This window comes from Scyliorhinus canicula, chromosome 1, assembly GCF_902713615.1.
Source record: "Scyliorhinus canicula chromosome 1, sScyCan1.1, whole genome shotgun sequence".
NCBI classification, from domain to species: Eukaryota; Metazoa; Chordata; class Chondrichthyes; order Carcharhiniformes; family Scyliorhinidae; genus Scyliorhinus; species Scyliorhinus canicula.
In genome coordinates this window covers 72,673,804-72,688,411 of record NC_052146.1, presented here as the reverse complement: position 1 = coordinate 72,688,411, position 14,608 = coordinate 72,673,804, and the positions used below count along the sequence as shown (strand labels likewise).

Genomic DNA, 14,608 nt, shown 5'->3' with positions numbered 1-14,608 from the left:
ACCGCATTAGCGGCCCAGTAGTACCCACAGAGGTTGGGCAGCGCCAGCCCCCCCCCCCCCCCCCATCCCTGCTCCGCTCCAGGAACACCCTTCTCACTCTCGGAGTCCCTCGCGTCCACACATACCCCGTAATGCTCCTGTTTACCCACCTAAAGAAGGCCTTCGGGATAAGAATGGGGAGGCACTGGAATAGGAACGAAAACCTTGGGAGCACCGTCATCTTTTTTTAATTTTTTTTAATAATTTTTATTGAGAAATTTTGATTTTATACAACATTGACGCACCTTAGTAAAATACCAAAAATAACAATAATATTAACAATCATATACATTCGCCCCATCCCCATGAACAACCCAGCATTTTAACAACAATGCAAATTAACACACTATAAAGTTACAGAATAAACACTACAATAATGCACCCCCCCACCCCCGGGTTGCTGCTGCTATTGACCCAGTTACCTATCTCTGAGCCAGGAAGTCCAGAAAAGGCTGCCATCGTTTATAGAACCCTTGTATTGATCCTCTCGGGGCAAATTTGACCTTTTCCAATTTTATAAATCCCGCCATGTCACTGATCCAGGTCTCCACGCTTGGGGGCCTTGCATCCTTCCATTGTAACAGAATCCTTCGACGGGCTACTAGGGACGCAAAGGCCAGGACACCGGCCTCTTTCGCCTCCTGCACTCCCGGCTCTACCGCAACTCCAAAAATCGCGAGTCCCCACCCTGGTTTGACCCTGGATCCATCCACCCTCGACACCGTCCCCGCCACCCCCTTCCAGAATTCTTCCAGTGCTGGGCATGCCCAGAACATATGGGCGTGGTTCGCAGGACTCCCCGAACATCTGGTGCACCTGTCCTCACCCCCGAAGAACCTACTCATCCTAGTCCCGGACATGTGGGCCCGGTGCAGCACCTTAAATTGGATGAGACTAAGCCTCGCACATGAGGAGGAAGAGTTGACTCTCTCCAAGGCCTCCGCCCAAGTCCCGTCCTCTATCTGCTCCCCGAGTTCCTCCTCCCATTTAGCCTTCAGCTCCTCCACTGACGACTCCTCCACCTCCTGCATTACCTTATAGATGTCAGACACCTTCCCCTCTCCTACCCACACCCCCGAAAGCACTCTGTCCATCGTCCTCTGCGAGGGCAGCAAAGGGAATCCCTCTACCTGTCGCCTAGCAAACGCCTTTACCTGCAGGTATCTGAACATGTTCCCCTGGGGAAGGCCAAATTTATCTTCCAGTTCCCCCAGGCCCGCAAACCTCCCGCCAATAAACAGGTCCCTCAATTTGCTGATGCCCGCCCTTTGCCATCCCCTGAATCCCCCATCCGTGTTCCCCGGGATGAACCGATGGTTGCCACCCAGTGGAGCCTCCATCGAGCCCCCTGTTTCCCCCCGATGCCGTCTCCACTGTCCCCAGATTCTTAGGGTCGCCGCCACCACCGGGCTCGTGGTAAACCTCTTAGGGGAGAGCGGCAACGGTGCCGTTACCATGGCACCCAGGCTCATACCTCTACATGACGCCATCTCCATTCTTTTCCACGCCGCCCCTCCCCCCTCCATCACCCATTTACGCACCATTGACACATTGGCTGCCCAATAGTACCCCAGAAGGTTGGGCAGCGCCAGCCCGCCTCTATCCCTTCCTCGCTCCAGGAACACCCTCCTCACTCTCGGAGTCCCATGTGCCCACACAAAGCTCAGAATACTGCCGGTCACTCTCCTAAATTAGGCCCTGGGGATAAATATGGGCAGGCGCTGAAAAAGGAACAAGAACCTCGGAAGCACTGTCATTTTGACGGACTGCACCCTCCCCGCCAACGACAATGGCAGCATGTCCCACCTCCTGAACTCCTCCTCCATCTGATCTACAAGTCTGGTGAAATTATGCTTGTGGAGAGTCCCCCAGTCCCTGGCCACTTGCACCCCCAGGTACCTAAAGCTCTCCCCTGCCCGCCTAAGCGGGAGCCTACCAATTCCTTCCTCCTGGTCTCCAGGGTGCACCACAAACACCTCGCTCTTGCCTAAGTTTAATTTATAACCTGAGAAGGTCCCAAACTCAGCTAGTAACTCCATCACTCCCGGCATCCCTCCCACCGGGTCCGCCACATACAGTAACAGGTCATCGGCATACAACGACACCCTATGTTCCTCTCCACCTCGCACCAAGCCTCTCCACCTCTCTGAATCTCTCAATGCCATCGCCAGCGGCTCGATTGCCAGTGCAAACAACAAGGGGGACAAGGGCCAACCCTGCCTGGTCCCTCGGTAAAGCCGGAAAAACTCCGACCACCTCCTATTCGTGGCCACGCACGCCATCGGGGCCTCATATAGCAGCCTTACCCATCTAATGAACCCTTCACCAAATCCAAACCTCCCCAACACCTCCCATAGGTACCCCCACTCCACTCTATCGAAGGTCTTCTCCGCATCCAGCGCCACCACTATCTCTGCCTCTCCCTCAATCGCCGGCATCATAATGACATTCAGCAATCTCCGCACATTCGTGTTCAGCTGCCTTCCCTTCACAAAACCTGTCTGGTCCTCATGCACAACCCCTGGCACACAGTCCTCTATCCTGGTGGCCAGGATTTTTGCCAGCACCTTAGCATCCACGTTGAGGAGTATATGGGCCTGTATGAACAACACTGCTGGGGGTCCTTGTCCTTCTTTAAAATTAACGAGATCAGCGCCCGTGACATCGTCGGGGGCAAAGTCCCCCCTTCCCACGCTTCGTTGAGTGTCCGCACCAGCAAGGGGCCCACTAGGTCCACAAACTTTTTATAAAATTCCACCGGGAACCCATCCGGCCCCGGTGCCTTCCCTGACTGCATCTGCCCGATCCCCTTAACTAGATCCTCCAGCTCAATCGGCGCACCCAGCCCCTCCACCTTCTCCTCCTGCACTTTCGGGAAAGAAAGCCTGTCAAGGAACCTCTCCATTCCCCTCCTCTCCCCTGTTGGCTCCGACCGGTACAGTTCCCCGTAAAAGTCCTTGAAGACCTCATTCACCTCTACCCCCTTCCGCACCACATTCCCACTCTTGTCTCTCACTCCAGCAATCTCCTTAGCCGCATCCCGCTTACGGAGCTGATGAGCCAGCATCCTACTCGCCTTTTCACCATGTTCGTACACTGCCCCTTGTGCCTTCCTCCACTGTGCCTCCGCCTTTCTAGTGGTCAGCAAATCAAATTTAGCCTGCAGGCTGCGCCTCTCCCCCAACAGTCCCTCCTCTGGTGCCTCTGCATACCTCCTATCCACCTCCAGCATCTTTCCCACCAGTCTATCCCTCTCACTCCTCTCGCTCCTCTCCCTGTGTGCCCGGATGGATATCAGCTCCCCACGAATCACTGCCTTCAGGGCTTCCCAGACCATCCCCACCTGAACCTCCCCCGTATCATTCACCTCAAGGTACCCCTCAATACTTGCCCGGACCCTCCTACACACCTCCTCCGCCAACAACCCCACATCCAACCGCCACAACGGACGTTGGTCTCGCACCTCCCCCATCTCCAACTCTATCCAATGCGGAGCGTGGTCGGAGATTGCAATGGCCGAATACTCGGCCTCCTCCACTCTCGGAATCAGTCCCCTACTCACCACGAAGAAATCTATCCGGGAGTAGACCCTATGTACGTGGGAGAAGAAAGAGTACTCACGTGCCCTCGGCCTCACAAACCTCCATGGATCCACTCCACCCATCTGATCCATAAACCCTCTCAGTACCTTGGCCGCCACCGGCCTCCTACCCGTCCTAGAGCTGGACCGATCCAGTGAAGGATCCAACACCGTATTAAAGTCCCCCCCTATGATCAGACCTCCAGCCTCCAGATCCGGGATCCGTCCCAACATACGCCTCATAAAGCCCGCATCGTCCCAATTTGGGGCATACACACTAGCCAGTACCACCATCTCTCCTTGTAGCCTGCCCCTAACCATCACATACCTACCCCCCTTATCCGCCACCACCTTCGATGCCTCAAACAACACTTTTCCCCACCAGAATCGCCACTCCCCGGTTCCTCACATCCAACCCCGAGTGGAAAACCTGCCCCACCCATCCCTTCCTCAGGCGGACCTGGTCCGCCACCCTCAGGTGGGTCTCCTGAAGCATTGCCACATCCGCCTTTAGCCCCTTCAGGTGAGCCAGTACCCTCGACTGCTTCACCGGCCCATTCAACCCTCTCACATTCCAGGTGACCAACCGGATCAGAGGGCGTCCCGCCCCCCTCCCCCATCGGCTAGCCATAGCCTGTCGACTGCCCGCCCCAGGCCAGCACCTCCTGCTCGACCCCGTCCCCATAGCGACAACCCCTCACCTCTGTCCCCCCAGCCCCCACCAGCTCCTTCTTGACCCTACCAGCAGCAACCCGGTATTCCCCTTTCCCCCCCTCCCTTCCCCCCAGGCTAGGAACCCTCCCAGCCGCGAACCGTCCTCCATTGTACTTCCGTGGGTCAGCTAACTTCTGCTGACCCCGGAAACTCCCGCCAATAGCCCGACCCCTCCCGAAGTGGGATCATCCCCCAATCTATCCCTCCTCCTGGCACCACTCCAGCGCGGGGAAGAACCAGTTAAGGCCCCACCTCCCCCGTCACCGTCTCCGCCCCGCAGCGCGGGAAACCAGAGGAAAGCCCGCGCTTTCGCACTGCCCCACCACACCTTTCTGACGCAGCTCCCAAATATCAGCCCCCCTCCATACCCCCACTCCGACATAGAATACAACATACCCCCCCGACCCTCCCCTCAAGATACACAGCCCAAACAATGCCCCACAGCACAAAAACAAAAACATAGCAGAACAACCCCTCCGTAAATAACCATATCAAAATTGCAAAAGTACTAAAACAAGAAGAAAACAACAGAAGAAAAAGAGAACACAGCAACAGCAGAATCCAGCACTAATATCTTACAGCTGACCTCGCAACCCCCAACCCCTAGTTCAAGTCCAGTTTCTCCGTCCGCACGAAGGCCCACGCCTCCTCCGGGGAATCGAAATAATGGTGCCGATCCAAATAAGTTACCCACAGGCGCGCGGGCAGCAACATTCCGAACTTTATCTTTTTTCTATAAAGCACCTCTTTCGTCCGATTAAATCCGGACCGCCGCTTAGCCACCTCCGCACTCCAGTCCTGGTAGATCCGCACTACCCCATTCTCCCAATTGCTGCTCTTCACCTTCTTGGCCCAGCGCAGCACGCACTCCCGATCACTGAACCGGTGGAACCTCACCAGCACCGCACGCGGGGGTTCATCTTCCTTGGGCCTCCTGGCCAGCACCCTGTGCGCTCCCTCCAGCTCCAAGGGCAGATGGAGAGACCCGGCCCCCACTAGCGAATTCAGCATTACAGCCACATAGGCTGTCAGGTCCGATCCCTCTAGCCCCTCTGCAAGGCCCAAGATCCGCAGGTTTTTCCGCCTCATGCGGTGATCCAGCTCCTCAAAGCGTTCTTGCCACTTCTTGTGGAGTGCTTCGTGCCCCTCCACCTTACTCACGAGGACCACGGCCTCCTCCTCTCGTTCAATGGCCTGCGTCTGCAACTTCTTGATGGCAGCACCCTGGGTGGACTGAATGTCTGACAGCCTTCTGTTCGTTTCCTGCAGAGAGCTCAGTACTTCATCCTTGAATTCTTTAAAGCAGCGCAGGAGATCAGTTTGTTGTTTCTGGGCCCAGAGTCTCCATTCCTCTGGAGCTCTGTCGGTGGCCATCTTGGATCCCTTCCCCCGTTTTTTCTGAGGAGCTGCTGCTGTTTTTTCCACCTTTCCATTCCGAGTTCGAGGCATGGACTGCAGGGAAAGTCGTTCAGCACACCTTCCCCCACCGGGAGACGTCGAAAAATTTCCGTTTTGGGCTCTCAAAAGAGCCGAAAAATCTCTTTAAAACGGGAGCTCCCAAATGTGTGGCTTACTGCTGCATCTCAGCCACCGGAAGTCTTCGGGAGCACCGTCATCTTGACTGTTAGCTGCCAATCCTGTCCTTCCCTCAACCAGGTCTCTGTAATGGCAGCAACATCATAGTCCAAGTACTAATCCAAGCTCTAAGTTCATCTGCCTTATCCGTTATACTTCTTGCATTAAAACATATGCACTTCAGGCCACTAGTCCTGCTGTTTTCAGCAACAGCTCCCTGTCTGCTCTTCCTCAGAGCCATAGTGGCCCTATTCCCTAGTTCTCCCTCAATATTTTCACCTTCTGACCTATTGCTCCGGTACCCACCCCCCTGCCATACTAGTGGTTAGCACTGTTGCTTCACAGCGCCAGGGTCCCGGGTTCGATTCCTGCTTGGGCCACTGTCTGCGCAGTGTCTGCATGTTCTCCCCGTGTCTTCATGGGTTTCCTCCAGGTGCTCCAGTTCTGGTTTCCTCCCACAAATCCCAAAAGACTTGCTTGTTAGGTGAATTGGACATTCTGAATTCTCCCTCCGTGTATCCGAACAGGTGACTCGGGGATTTTCACAGTAACTTTATTGCAGTGGTAATGTAAGCCTACTTGTGACATTAATAAAGATTATTATTCAATCTCATTCGAGATCCAGATGACCATAGGCTGCTTTCCCCTTTGAAGGGAGAGCGGACTGGTGGTGATTTAACCTGAGGGTCATCACACCTTGGGCAGGGGGCAAGGTTGAGAAGGTGGGCCTTCATTATTATGATTGGTATCTATGTGTTGTATGCACTGCAAGTAAGAGGTTGTGTTTTACAACTCATATTTACTGATAATAGAATTGGCAGGTTTTTAAATTCATGATGGCTAATTTTCATTCTTGCTCATTGGTACATCCAGTACCTATTGTGATTATATGGTGTCAGTTGTACCATAGGGATGAAGTTCATCGTGTCCCTGTTTTGGTCTCAATTATAGGTTCTTACAGGATTATTCACACAATTGTGTAATCTTAATTTGGTTAGTTAGCTGCCTGATTAAAAATAGGATATATAAAGGAAAAACTGACTGCCAATGTCCTTTCTCTCACTTGCTCACTGTAAATTTGATGCCATAAAGTAAGTTCAACAGATGGAAGTGTTCTCCGACCCAGAAACCAGCAATAAAATGCCAACACACTGATAGTTATTGAAATACTGGAACAGAAAATTGATCTAATCTCTAACATAATGACTTTAATTACATGATATACAAACTGGTCCAAATTTAAAACATCTTCCAAGCTGTAATAAGTCTCTGAAGCATCTAACCAAGATGATATCTCCTTAAATAAATCATAGACTCTTCCTCATTTTTATCTCTCACCACACTTTTCCTTTGTTCACAAACTACAGGTGATAATGAATACTGCATCTTTCAAACGGCAATGTAGCTAGGGACTTCCTTGTAATACAGTTAACACTTAATTAAGAATTACTTAATTTCTAATAATTTTATGTTAAGTACAGATATGAACTCAAATACGTGGCACCATAGGAAAGTGAACAATAGTAACTTCTATTTCAGTTACAGCAACACCTGACAAGATTCACATTCTTGGCATAATACATTTTGAGAACTTTGCAGTAGAGACTGGAACGTTTTGAGGTTTTTAATATTAAGGTTCTGTAATATGTTGAGCTCTGCGTTTTTGCCTCGACTCTTGTAGTTCACTAGTAACTTTGTGAAAGAGAGCAGAGGCCAGCAAGACATACAAAAGATCACTCAATCAATTACTTGAATCTCCTAAACTTATCCTGTCAACGCACTTCTCATCATAAATCCCTTACTAAGAGGAAATCTGTTCCCTCCTCAAAGTTAATTTGTCTTCACTGCTTTTTATAGCACTTTAGTTACTTATTTGCTTCTTAGATTTTATCCAATTTCATCCATGTTCCCTCTTTCACAGTGCTGGAAGGAGAACCAGTGGCCCGATCAGTCTTTAACAAATTACTGGAAGTCTGCCGTGAGTGGAATCAAGAGCTACAGTTATTGCATCTACCAAAACAGTATTTAATTTCCAGTTTCGCTATTCGTAACACACGGAGAAAGATGGAGGACAGACATGTAGCACTGCCTGAGTTTAATGCTCTCTTTGGCATGAAGGTAAGTCTTTCCTGATGAGCAAGACATTTTCTTTCTACTCTGAGAATTTGGTATAAATGTATCCCAAGCTGATTAGAAGAAATAATCTAGTTTCCGACAGCGCTAAGTGTGGCTGAATGACTATGGCCTAGATTTTGCAGGTGTTTTTGGCTGTGAACTGTCAGGATTCGTCACTGTCGTATCTCTGAAACTGATAGCAATGTCAAGATTTACTGCATGGACAGAATGTGGAAATACCAAAGTCACAATTAGTAATGAGAATGTTCCCATTTCTGTTCCCTAATTGCTGTCAAAAATCCTGTTTTTAAAAAACGTTGCACCTTTTTCAATCTGGTGTGATTGGTGTTTCAATAGAAGTATACTGTTTAAATGGAGAAAGATTGTAGAACTCGGTGGTACAGAAGATCTCGGTGTTCTGGCGCACAAATCACAAAGTTAGTGTAGGTACTGCAAGTGATTAGAAAGGTAAGTGGAATATTTGTGTTTATTGCAAGGGGAACGAAATATAAAAGTAGGCAAGATTTATTACAACTGTACAGGACCTTGGTGAGACCCCATCTGGAGTTTTGTATACAATTTCGGTCTCTGTATTTAAAAAAAAAGATAATTGCATTAGTTGCATTCCAGAAAAAGGTTCACTCTACTAATTTTTGGGATGAAGGGCTTATCTAATGAAGAAAGGTTGGCCAGGTTGGGACTACACTCATTGGAGTTTAGAAGAATGAGAGGTGATCTTATTAAATGTACAAGATCCTGAGAGGATTTTCTAGGGTGGATACAAAGAGGGTATTTCCTATTGTGTAGGAGACCAGAACCAAGGTACGTGGTTTTAAAAAAAAGTCTTCCTTTTAAGACCCAGGTGAGGAGGGTCATTAAGTCTGTGGAATTCTCTTCGCCAGAAAGCAGTGAAGGTGGGGCTGTTGAATTTATTCAAGGCTGAGTTAGATTTTTGGGATACCAGGAAGTAGAGGGTTATAGGGACAGACAGAAAAATGCAGTTGAGAGAACAACTAGATCAGCCATGATCTTATTTTTAATAACTTGAGGAAGCCAGCGGTAGGAAAACAGAGGCTTATTTAACTATTTACAATGGGCTGGATTCTCTGTTTTAGGGACTATGTCCTCACACCGGCGTCAAAACTGTAGGGCGCGATTCTCCGCTGCCCGCGACGGGTCGGAGAATAGCGGGAGGGCGTCCCCGACATTTTTCCCGCCCTCCCACTATTCTCGCCCCCCACGGCCGCCCCACAACACGAATCGCTGCTCGCCGTTTTTTACAGCGAACAGCGATTCTCCCCAGGCCGATGGGCCGAGTTCCCAGGCCTATACGGCCGCAAACACACCTGCTTGCTGCCGTCGTAAAAACGGCCGCAACATGCCCGTTCTGGGCATCCAGGGCCCCGATTGGCACGGCAGTACCACGGCCATGCCAAGGGGGGCATGGGCCCGCGATCGGTGCCCTTACGGACGCACTCTTTCTCCCTCCGCTGCCCCGCAGGATCAGTCCACGGGGCGGCCGAGGGAGATGACGGCCCCGCGCATGCACGGGCTAGAGCCGTCCAATGCGCGGCTGACGTCATCGTGCGCGTCAGCCGGCGTGACGCTTGGCGTGCGGACTTAGCGACGGTTGCTAAGGCCGCAATGCCATGCTTCACGGGGACCCGCTGCTAGCCCCGCCCGGGGGGGAGGACCGGGGCCCGAGGGGGCGCGGAGGCTGCCGTGAAACACGGCCAGTTTCACGGCAGCCTTTACGACTCGCCGCATTTGCGGAGAATCGCGCCCGTGGACTTTCACGCCAGAAAAACTGCCGTGAAAGGGCCACATAGTTCTAGCCCTGCAGGGGACCCAGCAAAATCTAGCAGCTTTTGCTGCAGATACCTGCCCCCGCACTTCCGGGTCGGAGGCTGCGCATACGCACGGCGGCGGCCTCCAGCAGCCACGCCATACTCCATGGCGGACTCGGACCACGGAGCTGGACACTGAAAATAGGCCCCCCCCCGATTGGCCGTGCACCCGACCCTAATCAGGCTCCTTGATGCCAAACCCGGTAAAATGCTGCCTTGATGCCAAGGGCAGTCACTCTCACCTCACCTCTGACATTCAGCTCTTTTGTCCATGTTTGAACCAAGGCTGTAATGAGGTCAGGAGCTGAGTGACCCTGGCGGAACTCAAACTGAGCATCCGTGAGCAGGTTATTGCTGAGTAAGTGCCACTTGATAGCACTGTTGATGACTCCTTCCATCACTTTGCTGAGGATGGAGAGTAGACTGTTTGGGCGGTGATCGGCTGGGTTGGATTGGTCCTGTTTCTTGTGTACAGGACACGCCTGGGCAATTTTCGACATTGCCGTGTAGATGCCAGTGTTGTAGCCGTACTGGAACAGGGGTGCGGCAAGTTCTGGAGCACATGTCTTCAGTACTAATGCCAGGATATTGTCAGGTCCCATAGCCTTTGCAGTATCCTGTGCCTTCAGCTGTTTCTTGATATCATGTGGAGTGAATTGTATTGACTGAGGACTGACATCTGTGATGCTGGGGATCTCCGGAGGAGACCGAGATGGATCATGCACTCAGCACTTATGGTTAAAGATTGTTTTGAATGCCTCAGCCTTGTCTTTTTGAGGATAGGGATATTTGTGGAGCCTCCACGTCCAGTGAATTTTTTAATTGTTCACCACCATTCACGGCTGGATGTGGCAGGGCTACAGAGCTTAGATCTGTTGCGTTCTTTGTGGGATTGCTTAACTCAGGATTACTTGTGTGCCAAACAGTATAAGCAGCAAGTAATAGACAGTATTGTAGCTTCATCAGGTCGGCACCTCATTTCTTGGTATACCTGATGTTGCTCCTGGCACGCTCTCCTGCACTCTTCATTGAACCAGGGTTGATCTCCTGGCTTGGTGGTAATGGTAGAATGGGGGATATGCTGGGCCATGAGTTTGAAGATTGTGGTTGAATACAATTCTGCTCCTGCTGCTGGCGCCCACAGCGCCTCATGGATCCCCAGTCTTGAGTTGCTAGGTCTGTTCAAAGTCCATTTAACATGGTGGTAGTGCCACACAACACGATGAAGGGTACCCTCAATGTGAAGACGAGACTTTGTCTCCCTGGGAAGCAATAACCTCCACGGTTCCTCCCTTCCCATCTTCCTCATGAGCCCAGCCAGCGCCTTCGCCCCTCCCCAACTGGGCAAGCGAGCGCGGTTGCGACCTGTCTATCCTCGGCTCTTGCACCATATTCCAATTCCCTCTCACTGTAAGTCCAAGTCCAGGATGGCCCCAGCACTTTCCTCAGAAATCCTGCATCATCCCAGTTTTGGCCATACACACTCGTCAGCGCCACCAACCTCCCCTCCAATGCCCCGGTTACTATAATGTATCTACCCCCCGGTCCGCCACCACCTTCCCCATCTGGAACCTCACCCTCTTACTTACCAACACCGCTACGCCCCCGAGCCCTACTGTCGAACCCTGAATGAAATACTTGGCTTACCCAACCCTTCCTGAGCCGTACCTGGTCCTTCACCTTCAGGTGGATTTCTTGTAACATGGCAACATTGGCCTTTAAGCTTTTTATGTGCGCAAACCCTCGATCTCTTCACTGCCCCCCCCCCCCAACCAACCCATCACATTCCATGTTATTATTCTGATCGGGGCTCTCACACGCCCCGCCCCTCCTATGTGCCATCCTCATAACTCCGGGCCTTTCCCACTGGACCTGGCTTGCCTGTCCCTTTGTTCCCATCGAACACCTCCCAAAATCCCTCCATCCAATTCCTCTCAAAAACACCTCTCCTAATTTCAATACCCTCCCCCCACTTTTTACATCTCCCATGCCCATCAAAACCTGTTCGACCAGGCTCCGATAACTGCTGTCCCTCCCCCCACCACACTCCCATTCCCATTCACTAGCCAACTTAAGCTTGCTGCTGTGGAGGCCCTGCCCAGGCCCATCTCTCTCCAATCCCCTCCCTCATGCCCAGAGCCAAAAAACAAAGAAACTCCCTTCAAATAAACAAACCGAGTGCAAACACACAAACCCCAGAAAACCACCGTCACAAAGTTCCGAACTTCTACCCTACCCAAACAAATAACAACATGAAATAGAACTATATACAATCCACCCCCCCACCGTATGTCCAAGACCAAACCACATCCCATTTCTCATTTCTTCCCAGTCCTTCTGCCTTTAAATAAGCCTCTGCTACCTCAAAGTAAAAGTCTGAGTTGTAGGTCACCCTCAACTTCGTTGAATGCATCACATCAAACCTCACCGCAGTTGTACAGTGCCACCTTCACTCGACCGAAGGCCACCCGCCTCCTTGCCAGCACCACGGTCCTGGTATATGCGTATGCCAGCTCCAGCCCCTGCACCTCCAGCTTCTGCTTCACTCAACTCAGGACATTCTCCTCACACGGTACCTGTGAAAACAAATTATTAACACTCTTGACAGTTCATTCACCTTCGGTTAGGCATCCACGATGAGCCCGATCCAGTTTTTACCGGGAAGGATCTTCTTCTTCCCTCAGCAGCTCCGCCAACATCTTGCCAAAATACTCAGTCGGCTCGGGCCTTCCACCCCTTTGGGCAGACCCACAATTCTTAAGTTCTGCTGCCTAAATCTATTTTCCAGGACCTCCAACTTCGCTCTCGTACCTTTATTGGCCTCCACCACCCTCTGCAGCTCCTCACACATCGAGGTGAGCTGATCGCTGTGTTGTGACAAGGCCTCCACCACCCCCTTCAGCTTCCTGCTCCCGCACCTCGGCTGATGTCTTCGACACCATCACCGGGGAAATGGCCTCCTCCACCAATACCTTCATTGCCACCATCATTTACTTCCTCATCACCTCCCATGTGTTTAGCAAACTGTTTTTTAATTCCTCGGCCGTCTTTTCTGCCATGCCTGATGGCGCGGCCCTACCCAGCGACCCTGCCTCCGCCATCTTTCCAGCTGCCAGGCTGACCTTTTCGCTGGCAGGCAAAACTTCACTTGCCCCCACTCTTCCTGGCGGGCGTCTTATGAGTTTTAGACATCCTCCTCCTTCCTTATGTACTTTGGGGGCAGCAGGGTAGCATGGTGGTTAGCATAAATGCTTCACAGCTCCAGGATCCCAGGTTCGATTCCCGGCTGGGTCACTGTCTGTGTGGAGTCTGCACGTCCTCCCCCTGTGTGCGTGGGTTTCCTCCGGGTGCTCCGGTTTCCTCCCACAGTCCAAAGATGTGCGGGTTAGGTGGATTGGCCATGCTAAATTGCCCGTAGTGTCCTAATAAAAGTAAGGTTAAGGGGGGGGGGTTGTTGGGTTACGGGTATAGGGTGGATACGTGGGTTTGAGTAGGGTGATCATGGCTCGGCACAACATTGAGGGCCGAAGGGCCTGTTCTGTGCTGTACTGTTCTATTATGTCTTCCTGCACCTGTTTGTTTAAAAAATGTCCCTGGATTGCCACAGGGACCGGGCATTAATTTTTTTTTAAATCGAGCCTCAACGTACGACTTCCTCCTACATGTTGCCACTGGAAGTCTCCATAAGGGATACTCAACCTGTATAAAAACCAAAACTTTTGAGCTACTGTCAGAAAACTTGTTTGCAGTGCTGTTTTTCTCTATTTTCCAGGTTCTTTTTTATGCCTTTTCTTCTTTCCCGCTTCTAAAATGCCTCATTTCTCATGAAGGATTTGAATCTCTGCTGGGATACAATCCATAATGTCATTCACACAATCTAAGTTAATAGTATTGACGGGGTATTTGACAAGCCAGTTTGAGTGGCACTATAGCTAGTATAATTCTGCCCATACCTGTCAGCAAGGATGGCTGGTTATATAATAAAAGATATCCATTAAATTTGTTTCTTCTGAAACTGAGGCAAAGAGACCATTCATCCGTTATCACTGACTCTGCTGATATCAGCTCAATGAGCATAGATCAAATATTTATTTGTACGTTTATGAACTTTATAATCCAGCTGCTTGTCACCTTTATCACTGTCCCCAGTGGAGTTGGCAGTGTTTTCTGACAAGATCATTCCTATCTGTCATGGATATGTGAAATGTAAATACTGAAAGCAAATAAATAATTTTGCCTAAAGCCAGTTGTTTCATTCTGGCAACGATGGGAGTCCAGACTTGGACATTTATGGGAGAGAAGGGAGTAGAGCGATTTAGGGGGCAGAGTGTGAAGAGTTAGAATGGGATTAAATTTGTGTGGGGTTTAAATACTGAAATAGACTGGTTGGATTGATTGGCCTATATCAGAACTCCACTTCCCTTTTAATTTTTCCATAAATCTTGTTTAGGTTATATCAGGGCCTGGAGCAACCCATATATTATTTCTACACACTCAGGTTTTCATATCAATTGAGCTAAAATTGCACCACTGAAAATAAGATTCAGTTAATGTGGAATTTGACCATTTGCAACGAGAGCTGCAATTATCTTTGTCATGTTTCAAATTCTCCATTTTATCTTGTGACGATCATTTGGACTTGAAATATGGCTTGGGTAAAGCAAGATCATGAGTAATTTGTAGTAAATCATGCTCTATTTAATTTCTACAGCTAGAGGTCAGTGCAATGTACGCCAAA

At 50.5% G+C, this 14,608-nt stretch overlaps 1 protein-coding gene across 1 annotated transcript in view; it reads left to right on the top strand.

The window, feature by feature from the left end:
• The window catches only part of ppm1f (protein phosphatase, Mg2+/Mn2+ dependent, 1F), a 118,244-nt gene that overhangs the window by 86,265 nt on the left and 17,371 nt on the right, over positions 1-14,608 (top strand). Inside the window, 1 exon segment of the mRNA XM_038793186.1 lies at positions 7,830-8,026. Within this exon segment, the coding sequence (XP_038649114.1) occupies positions 7,830-8,026 (197 nt within the window).